This window comes from Ictidomys tridecemlineatus, chromosome 6, assembly GCF_052094955.1.
Source record: "Ictidomys tridecemlineatus isolate mIctTri1 chromosome 6, mIctTri1.hap1, whole genome shotgun sequence".
NCBI lineage: Eukaryota > Metazoa > Chordata > Mammalia > Rodentia > Sciuridae > Ictidomys > Ictidomys tridecemlineatus.
Window position 1 is genome coordinate 58,926,862 of NC_135482.1, and position 11,748 is coordinate 58,938,609.

Consider the following 11,748-nt stretch of genomic DNA (forward strand, 5'->3'; position numbering starts at 1 on the left):
ATATACACAGTGCAATATTACAATAAAAGAGAATAAAACCATAAAATTTGCAGATAAATGGATGGAGTTAGAGAAGATAATGCTAAGTGAAGTTAGCAAATCCCAAAAACCCAAATGCTAATTTTTTTTTTAATATAAGGAGGCAGATTCATAGTTGGATAGGGAACAGGGGCATGGCAGAAATACACGAACTCTAGATAGGACAGAGAGGTTGAAGGGGAAGGGTGAGGGTATGGGGTTATAAATTATGGTGGAATGTGGGGAACATTATTATCCTAAGAACAGGTATGAAGACATGAATAGGTGTGAATATACTATGTATACAACCACAGATATTAAAATTGTGTTCTATATGTGTAATAAGAATTGTAATGCATTCTGCTATCATATATAAATAAAAATATTAGAATTGGGAAATTCTATCAACACAATTACTCAATCCCAAATATGTGGTGAATGCATTAATGTTTTTGTTTAATTTTATGTGCAATTCTGTTCAGATTTTCTATTATGTGAAGTCCTTTAGTTGCCTGGAAGTAGATTTTCTTTTTGAGAAAACTTATCCTGAAACTCTTTCCTTGCAAAGAAAGGAATGATGTAAACTGTCAAAGACACATATTTAGAGATCAACAATCTTTTCAGTACACTTAGAATACTTTTACACTAGCAAATTCCCTTACTTATTTAAGAACAATGCAATTCTTTTGACTAAATCCTTGAAGGCCTGTTTTACTTGCTTGTTCCTCAGTGTGTAAATGAAGGGGTTCAACATGGGACTGATGGACGTAACAAGGACTGTCAACCCCTTGTTAATAGCCACTGAATCTTTTGTTGCAGGCTTAACATAGATGAAGATACAGCTCCCATAGGTTATGGAGACCACAATCATATGGGAAGAACAGGTAGAAAATGCCCTTTTCCTTTGTTGGGCAGAAGGGAATTGCAGAATAGTCTTAATGATGTATACATAGGATAGAACTACACATATAAGAGTCATAATAAAAGTTAACACAGCACAAATTATAACCATCTGCTCAATGAGCCATGTTTCTGTGCATGAGATTTTTAGGATGGGTTCTGCATCACAGGCAAAATGGTCAATAATAGTAGAGTTGCAGAATTCCAGATTCAGGCCCAGGCTAAGCGGTGTGAGTATGACCAACAAAGCAGCTGTCCAGCAACAAAGGATGAGTCTTCTGCAGACCCTGGTGTTCATGATGGTCACATAGTGTAGAGGTTTGCAGATAGCTATGTATCGGTCAAAGGACATGGTGGCAAGGAGAAAAAATTCTGTTGCACCAAAGAGATCAGTGAAAAATATCTGAATGGCACAACTGTCATATGTGATCGTATTATCCCCTGTTGATAAGCTGTACAAGTATCTGGGAATACAAGCAGTGGTGAATGAGATTTCTAAGAAGGAGAAGTTTTGTAGGAAAAAGTACATGGCAGTCTTGAGGCGTGCATCCAGCAAGGTGAGGGAGATGATTGCCAGGTTCCCAGTTATACTCAGCATGTAGGTGAGAAAGAGAAAGATGAAAACCACGACCTTCAGTTGTGGGTCATCTGTCAGTCCCAGCAGGATAAATGTTGTTACTGTGTGATTTCTCATAAGTGGATCCTGACTTCTACTTAATTTGCTTTTAAAATCAGAGATGTTTATTTAGGATAGTAATTCACAGAGGAAGAACCTTAAAAACCCATTCACATGTATTTAGCTATTTTGTTTACAAATATTGTCATTCACTGGTAGCATAGGTTCTATAATCATATATTTTTGGTCATTTCAGGGTAGATTAAAAAATCAAATTGCATTATCTGTACCAATTCCAAAATGTTATGGTTGCTTCCTTATTATTGCATTCTGTTCTTATTTTTTATTTTACCTGCATCTCAAATTTAATTTTCCCAAACAATTAGATTTGACTATTAGTGTTTTCTGAGATTGAGAGATTTTCCTTATTCATACTGTGAATCCTAAAGCTGAACCCTAAATTTTCTTTTTCATATTTATGTTTTCTTGAAGTCTTGTTATTAATACAATTATATCACACAGACAGTTAATTATACAGGCTCTCCATCTGTGGCTGAGGATGTCAAGTACACTTGTGTTTTCTGTAAACAACTACTTCCTTACTAATTCCCCTGTTTTTTTCTCATAATTTTCTATTTAAAATACTCCTTTCCTATTGCAGTACATAAGAAAGAGTATTTTGAGAATGAATTTATTGTATAGGATGATAATATAAATTAGGTATGGAATATATACCTGATAAAAATCACATTTTTTATTTTTAATGTGTATAAGTGTGAAGCACAGTCCAAAATACTGTATTAGTATCCCAAGGTCCAAAATATATTAGGTTTAAACTATTACATATTTCTTCAAACATAATTTAATTTCACTGTGACTCAGTTTGTTAGTGTAAAATGGAAAATAAAATATTATTCTTCATACATGTACTATGTGAAAGTATATTATATAAAATATTTATAAAAGTACCTGTCTAATAATGAGTAATAACTATAATTTAACTATTTAGGTGCCCCGGTTCATAATTATTTTCCTTTTGTTGGTTACCATACATTCAATCATTATTATACTGAAATCATGTTTTGCCCATTTGTTTTTAAATATATGAATTACATGAAAGTTTGTCAAACACCGCCCTTTTTTGGTTGAAGTTTAGGAAATTTCTAAGTATAATGTTATAATGTGTGTTTTCTTTATTTGCTTTAACTAATTTTGAGACAGGGTCTAACAAATTACCCAGGCTGGACCTGAACTTGTGATTCTCCTGTCCCAGCCTCTCCAGTCACTGAGATTATATGAGTGTGCCTCCCTTCCCAGCTCAGAAGTGTTTCAACCACACAGTATTTCTAGTACCCTCTGTTAACTTGATGATTGTTACATACATATTGAACCTGTCAACTTTTGGCTTTGTCATTTCTAGATATTTATTTTCTTGCTAGTGTCTCTTATGTTGATAGTTCTTAGTGCTTCATTATTTCTTACTGATAGTTTATTTTCATGAATTTCTCAGCTCTAAAAAGTTATTGCCCTTTATGATCTCAATCATATAATTAGATGTACCCCAAACAGAACCCAAGTGAAAATTATGATTTTCCACACCTTTTTTTTACTTCTCACCTTGTATTATTTATAATTAAATTAGTATGTTCTAATTATTAAAACTTTACTATAGACTAGACATTGAAATAAACATTTCACATGGATTATCTAGAGTAATCTTTTCTTCAATGTTCTGTATTTCTCCATTTTATCTCTGTCTCACAGTATCCAATTTTACTGGATATGTACATATCTAGCCATTAGTTTCTAGTTTTTAGTTTCCAGAAATTTTTGTTGGAGATGTTACTACTTTTCACATGACACAAATTATGCTACCTTTCTTATTGTTGCCTAATATAATCTTATAAATATTTATACAATACACAAGATTAAAGCACTTTAAAAATATTGTTTAGTTAATACCACCTTAATTTACATTTCTAAATTGTAATGAAATCAGGAAAGATTTATTTATTAGAGTCACATATGACCCAATTCTCAAAAAACAAAATGAAACAAATAACAGAATTTATTATACTTACCCTTCTGGCAATTAATCATAACCTTCCTCTATTAGTTGTTAACATGTATTTTTACAGACACAACTTGAAAATGTTGAGAATAAACTTGATAATTTTTAGCCACTATTGATTGAATTGGTCACTTCAACACTAACACTATCCTGGGAATACGTGATATTCTTGGATTTTCTCTTTTATCAATTGCACCAACTTTCTCACAATAGATATAGTTCTATCATAAGCCCAGGATTTTTTTTTTTTAATTTTTAACTATCACTGAAAAGTATGTTCAAGGGAACTATTGTTACCTTTAGAATAATTGGTGTTCAGAACTCTTTTGCTCAGAGAAAGGGTTTTCTAATTTGAAGCTAGATATTTATTTTATTTGCCAAATCTGCAACAAAGTTAATAAACACAAAAGTCCCCTGTGACCCAGATTCAAAAACCACTAATGAATCATTTGTGTAATGAACTTGGGGAAAAACAATCAAACCTACTGTAGTAACAATGGGAACATGGACTTTAGAGACAATAGAAAGCTTGTGGATCATTAAAAGAGACTTGTGAAACAACTTTAAGACTCTCATTAAAAGCAAAACCTAGTCCAGTTTCTTTTAATTAATTGTTAGCACACAAGGTAGCTAAAAGATCTGTATCTTTTTCTGCTTTACCAATTTTTATGCAAAAAATAAGCTATACATAAAGATTTTAATATATTACTCAGATTTCCTTTCTCAGAATATTATTCTTATTACACAAACCATAAAAATTCTTCAGTCAAAACAAATAAATAATTTCAACAAACATGCCTAGGTTCAACTGTGAGCATTCTAAAAGAAAGCAGAAATGTCAATTTCTTTTTGTGCACTAAATTTTCTGATATTTTAAATTATGTTAAAATCTAGTACCCCAGCATTTCTGTGACTTCAAATCCACTGAAAGATCTTCACAACATGAAATTTATTCTTTCATAAAATTGATTATATAATTCCCCCAAGAATAGAAATATAAATGAAGGCATGAAAATATTGTTAAGCAAATTTCTTATAACACCACTAAGTATAAGTATATTTTTAAAGCTCACATACAATAAATATAACTTTATTAGTATTAATTTGACAAACCATAATTGTATGCAGTAATGGCATGCAATATGTTTTGATATATGTATGCAATGAAAACTGAACAAAGTATGCTAATTAGCATATCCATTGAAGGGTTATGAAAAATAATATTTCTACAAGACAGGAAAAAATGGAGGGACAGAGTGGCTCTGGAGGAGGGAGAGAAATTAGCCAAACATTAAGAACAGGCCTTGAGGGAAAAAGTAAACTTTCATCCTTTCCATGTTCATTACCAGCATCTTCACCCAAAGTAAACCTTCACCCCTTCCCAACCACAGTGGGTCCTGAAGGAAGGAGGCAAATACCAAAATGCTGGGCCCTGCACTTTTATACTTTCCCATTGCAGAGAGTCCTGGAAAGAGAAAAGCAAATACTGAAGCTCTAGGTAAGCTCTAGGTGGGTCCCAGAGATAAGCAGTGAACAATTGAGTTGGGAGCTTTTCCCAGTAATGAGAAGTTTAAACCTTTTTACAATTGCCTTCCAGAGTTAAAATATTAACCTGTACAACTAGGTCCCTGACTGTCCAAACTGCACATCTGCAGTCTCCATTGATTAAGTCACCCTCATTGTAAACTATAAAACCGAAACTTCTTTTGTAACCCCAGAGGCAATTTCCTGTACTCTGAAATGAACCCATTTGAGCCTGATCAATGGACTTCACTGCAGAATAGAGGAAAGCTAGCTGATCCAAGGCTTGCTTCCTGTCTCATGCCTTAGTCATTTGGTGGCCATGTGCTTCCATCCATCACCTCCCATGACTTCATGCTTAGAGATTTGAACTTATTTTTAACTGTTTTGTAGTATACAATATACTATTATTCAATATATTCACCCTGATATACAACAGATCTCCTAACTGAAACTCTCTGTTCTTTGACCAGTAAGAGAAGAAAGTATATTTGCTGTTTCAGGCTGGGAAGAAATGTGGAAAGAGATAGATGAAAAGTGATGGCTGAGGATAACAAGGTTCCTTTTGGGATGATAGAAATGTTCCAAAGTTAGATTATGGTGAAGTATGCACAACTTTGTAAATATAACAAAATAATTTGGTTCTATATTTAATTGTACAATTATAATCTATACTTCATATACTTATATGTATATAAGTCACATATTAATAAAGGTGTGTTTATTACTTTTTACTATTTATATTTAAGGTGTACTCTGTGGTATTTGATTTACTAATACAGCTGTTTTCTTAAAAATGGATTAAGTGCTTCAGTCAAAAGGAAATGACTGAAGTAGGGTGAGTTGGTGAAAATCTCATGGCTACTAGGAATGAGGACAGGATCTGGATTTAGATACTATTACCTCAAGGTTAACTTTTCAAAGAGTTAACTCTTTTGAAAAGTTTCAACTCTTTTGAAAAACCCCAGGATCTCTGATTTTATATCTTTTACTAGAGAAAATGCAACTAAGTAGGTAGAATATGGATATATCCATTAGGAAAAGAAAGTGTATGATATTCAACCAATCTATGCAATGTAGGTCAAAGGGTACAAACTAGCATTTATGCAATATGAATTAATCTACAGACAATTTACATCAGGAGGACTATAACTAATAATATTTTATTTTATACTGAAAAGTCAATAGAGATATCAGGTACTTTTACTATACACAAAACAAAGAATTTTTGAGATGATGGGTATATTTATTTTCTTGATTGTAGTAATCATTTCATCATGTATCTCATGTTGTTTAAATACATACAGTAAAATCAATAAAATGATACATAAAATAACAAATATATATGTATAATATATTGGAACTATATATTCACTGAAAGCAGCAATTAAAAATGAAATGCAGGAAGCATATTTATGTTATAATCAATATAGCATAAATTCCACTTTGGTTTCAATTCCTCTTGTTGGAGATATTTTTCTCTTTTATTTTCTGTTATATTGATCCAAATATTTCTTGTGTCATTTTTATTGTTGAGAAAGTTGTACTTTCAAGATATTTGAAATTATTCATACTCAAGGACAAAAAATATACTGACTTTCAATACTGACAATTTACTAAAAGATATAGACAGAGAGAAAATGTTATAATAGCAGATATACAGGATGTTTCTGCATTGTGACTCTTTGGGGTTTGAGCATGTAGGATTTTGATTGGACAGGAAAAAATTTCTTAGAAGGAGTAAATTTTATTTTGAGAACTGAGGCATAAAAAAATGAGGAAAAGTTTTTTGAACATATAAACATTAAATGGTAAAGATGAGGGACAAAATAAATGTAAATTTAAATGCCATTGGGATGGGAGAATTAGTTTCAGATGATGAGCCACATGAGCTTTTTGTGGGGGGAATCTGATAAACAATTTATACTGCTGTTTATGTCCTAAAAATGTAGTACTATATTTATAGCTTTTCATATTCCTTTTAGAAAATTATCTAAATTTTAAAGATACTATATATTTGGCTTCTTTTATTTCCTTGATTTCTTTTACTTTATTATTTTTTCTGTGTGTGTTTGCTTATTTCACTAACATTTTGGGTAGATATATTAATATACCTATCTCTATCTGGCAGATTTTTTTGTAGTACGAAAACATTCAAATTTCTCAAAATAGCATTTTTAACCTTATTTCTTTAACTTCCTTTTGTATTGATAAATCCTATCCTATTTAAAATTTTGGCTTTATTAATTTGATATAATTTAAAATCTCACAATATTTAACTTTTAGTATTTTAGAGGTTTTTCTCAAATTGAAAGGTTTGTAATTCCCTTTCATGACAAAAGCACTAATTTTTGGTGCAATCTAAGCTTTTTGTTTTTATTATTTAAATTTAATTTTCAAACTAACACATAAAAACATAAAAAGTATACATATTTATGGGGTACAACATGATTCTTCAATACATGGATACACTGTATAATATTCTAATCAGGGTGAAAACAAGCTATCTTCTCAAACATTTGTCATTTCTTTATGACCAAAACATTCAAGATACTTTCTTCTAACTTTTTGAAATATCTGATATATTAATGTTATCTGAAGTCACTCTTCCTGGCAGTAGCACAGCAGAACTTCTTACTCCTATCTGTAACTTACTACTCATCAATTTACCTTTCCCTATTCTACTTTCCCTAGCCTCTTGCAATTGCTACTCTATACACAACTTCAGTGAGATGTACTTTTTTATATTTCACACATAAAGTACTTGTGTGTCTATTCCTAGCTTATTTCTGTTTGTATCTCTGTTCTTTTGGACTTAGGATTGAAGTAGGAGCACTTAACCACTGAGCCACTTCTCCTGTCATTTTTATTTTTTATTTTTGAGACATAGTCTCTCTAAATTCCTGAGGGTCTCACAATTACTGAGACAGGTCTCAAACTTATGATCCTCCTCCCTCAGCCTCCTGAGTCACTGGGAATACAGGCATGCACCACTGCACCAGCTTATTTCTCTTAATGCAATTGTTTCCACTTTCACCTATGTTCTTGCAAATAACAGAGTTTCATTTTATTCTATGTCTGGGAAGTATTCCAATGTGTATATATACCACATTTTCTTCATCCATTCTTCAGCTGATAATCAATTAGCTTGCTTGTTCCATTTCTTGTTTTTATTTCTGAGGGTGCATAGGAGGATTTTATTTTTATTCTGATTTTTTTTTTGTCCTCTGTTTGTAGGATCTAGAACAGTCCCTACCCTAAAGAAAGTACCCAATACACATTTATTAGGTGAATTAATGAATGAATCTTTTGGAAGTTTTGGATTGGAAGAAACAGTGGTGATGATTATTTGTTCTGTTGTCCATGAAAATGTAAAAAAATGACAAGAAGTTTATATCTATTTTTTTTCTTTTATCTTATTATTAGGTCTTCAAATTTGAAAATGAAGCAAGGTTTAAAATTTTGAAAGCTATTAACATGCCTATTATGGAATGATGTGATCTTAAAAGAGGTTGTGGAGAAGATACCACTGGATGAGGATGAGCAAGAGTGTTTTGAAAAAGTTAACTTGCCAGCGGACTTTGGGAAATCCACCAAACTTGTTCATCAAACTTCACTTATTTCTTGAAAATATAAAAATTATTTTGACTGAGTCCTTGAAGGCCTGTTGTACTTGTTTGTTCCTTAGTGTGTAAATGAAGGGCTTCAGCTTGGGAGTGATGGAAGTAGTGAGGACAGTCACCCCCTTATTTATGGCCACTGAGTCCTTTGCTGAAGGTTTGATATAGATAAAGATGCAGCTGCCATAGGTGAGGGAAACCACAATCATGTGTGAAGAACAGGTAGAAAAGGCTTTTTTATTCCACTGAGCTGAAGGGTCTTGATGATGTAAATGTAGGACAGAATTATGCACATGAGTGTCATAATGAGGGTCAGTACAGCACAGATGATAATTGTCAGTTCCATAAACCAAGTATTTGAGCAAGAGATTTTTAGGAGTGGAGATGCATCACAAACAAAATGATCAATGATATTAGAATCACAAAACTCCAGATTTAGGCCTAGGCTGAGTGGGGGGATTAAAATAAACAGACCAGCCACCCAATAACAAAATAGAATTCTCTTGCATATTTTGCTACTCATGATAATTACATAAGGCAGGGGCTTGCAGATGGCCACATAGCGATCACAGGACATGGCATCCAGGAGAAAAAATTCAGTTACACCAAAGAGGTCAATAAAAAATACTTGGTTGACACAGGCATTGTAGATAATCATCTTGTCACCTGTTGCTATGTTATATAAGTTCTGGGAATACATGAGGATGTGAATGAGATCTACAAGAAAGCAAAATTTTGTAGGAAATAGTAGATGGCTATTTTAAGGCATAGATTCACTAAGATGAGGGAGATACTATTTCCACTTATGCTTAACACATAGGTGAGATACAGAAAGATAAAAATTAGAACCTGCAGTTGTGGGTCATCTGTGGGTTCCAGTAGAATGAAACTTGTTACAGTATTATTCACATTGTTGTTTTCTGACTTCTGTTAAATCTACATGTAACATTCAGAGACAGTTTGCTACAGATTAATTATCAGTTTTACCTCTATCATTTAGGTTTTTCTTATTCAAAATGGTTTTAAAACGTATTACATTTTAACATTTATTACATTACAGTAAGCATACTTTATTTGATCAATTTAATCTTTTGTTTTAAGCCCTCTAGAAAGTTTTCTGTAAGTCTGATGACTGCTATCATGTACTCTAGTAGAAAATGGCATGTGCTACTCTATTAACACCTAACAAAGAATACTAACTTGGGGCGGGGATCAGGCTGCATGTTTTTTTTCATCATCAGAGTCCTCACAATATACACTGTTATACACATGTTTTTCAATTGTCCAAAAATGTTTCTAACTGAATTCATTTTTTTGCAAATTTTCTAATTAGATGCCTACTAAGCCATTTTCCTTTCAATTTAGACTCTTAATTTAGACATTAACTTTGTTCATTTAAATTTTCTGTGACTTTGAACCACTGTGAATTGTTTTTTTAATTTTCACTTTCAAGAGATCAACTTTTCTGCTCTTATTTATTACCTTCATAGTTCATAAAAGAGAAACTGCCTTCATTTTGCTACTATTTTCAGGTATAGTTCCTTCCTCCAGTTCTCCTCTGATCTCTCAGATAACACAGTGATCACATCATTGAGTCCAGTTAAACAGCCCTATCACTATTGGATATTGGTTATGCTTTAAATGAGACTATTTTTTGTTTATTCTGTTTTCAAAGTGTGTGGTTGAAATGAGGATAGAGAACTCTAATGAGGTGATGAAACTTATGCCAGTTTGTCATTCTTTTGGAGGGCTGGGGGTTGTTATATGCATATTTATCATAGTTTCTGATGTGAGTTGATAAATAGGTAATATATTTCTGGATAACTACCAAATTTTAACATTTAAATGTCAAATTGAAATGCATAAACATCTTCCCAAAGTGGCATTTTATTTATTATGCAAGGAAACCAGATCTATAAAGAAAAAAATGCTTTACTAAATATAATTTTTTTCTCTTCCACAAATAATAATATTTAGATTACAAAAAAGGAAATATAATTAAACTAAAATAATAAAATTTATTGCACTTACTATTTTAAAAGTCATTTATAGTTTCTGTTGGCTGTTGAAACCCACAAATTCTTAGAATTTCTAAACTGAAAAGGTAATTAAAATGATTTTCATATGAATATCTTGTTACATTTTCTTGTGAATCCACTGTCAAATTCATGACAACTCTAGGTTGAATAAACATCTCAGAGGTATCCATCTTCAAACAGTTCCTTGGACTTCCTTCTACTGTTTTTATACCCTTAAAATAAAGGAACGAAATAAAAGAAAACATTTTAATATGAAGACTGTGGAATGTTAGGAATCTGCATCTTAGTATAGTTAGCACTGACTTCTCAGGACAATGGGCACCTTTGTTGTATCTAGCTTAAAATTTGCTGTTTGATAAAAATGCAACCAAATGAAAAATAGGGTCCCTAGTGACCTACAAATGGTTATTAATAAATCTTTGGAATAACCAAATTTGAGGTTATAAACAAAAGTATGCTAATCTTGGAGACAGTGTCCTTAGAGAAAGGAGGATGCAGCTGTGGATAAAAGTCAGCAGAACAAAAGAAGAATCTGATGGTGAAATAAAACACAACTTTAGCTCCTTTTTAAAAACTTTCACTTTACATAAACTGAGGGAGGATCATAAGAAATCACATTTCTCATTAAAAGTTTGTTACATGAGTTACTCATTATAGTTGGGAAATTTCAATTAGAAAGGAAAAATGTAAAACTACATAACAAATGTTGAAAGGGCACTCGCAAAGTCCAAAGACCACACCACACGCCAGAGATTTATTGTCAGTAGCATGGAGCAAACCAACATGGCTGTCCCTCCAAGGAGAGCAGCAGCATGTTGGCACTCCCAGAGCAGCTTTATAGCCTGCAAGAGGAATTTCACATGCATGATTAGGGGTTGTGACATGGGCTGGGATGGGGTTGACCTTTTAGCAGTTACATGTTTTAGGGGAAGCCAAGCAGTTGTGCCCCAGAATGGAAACTTT

The 11,748-nt window shown here is 32.4% G+C and overlaps 1 protein-coding gene and 1 pseudogene across 1 annotated transcript; both read right to left on the minus strand.

Annotated features, from left to right (window-relative positions):
- Nucleotides 1-676: 676 nt before the first annotated feature.
- Nucleotides 677-1,615, minus strand: LOC144378360 (olfactory receptor 6C2-like). The gene has a single exon (XM_078052379.1). The coding sequence runs from the start codon at nucleotides 1,610-1,612 to the stop codon at nucleotides 677-679; it is 936 nt and encodes a 311-aa protein (XP_077908505.1). The 5' UTR covers nucleotides 1,613-1,615.
- A 7,124-nt stretch (nucleotides 1,616-8,739) lies between these two features.
- LOC144364763 (olfactory receptor 6C2-like) lies at nucleotides 8,740-10,234 on the minus strand (annotated as a pseudogene).
- Nucleotides 10,235-11,748: the final 1,514 nt, after the last annotated feature.

What these genes read in the sequence shown, in the direction of transcription:
- LOC144378360 (XM_078052379.1), bottom strand. Translation starts at nt 1,612, where the DNA reads ATGAGAAATCACACAGTAACAACATTTATCCTGCTGGGACTGACAGAT.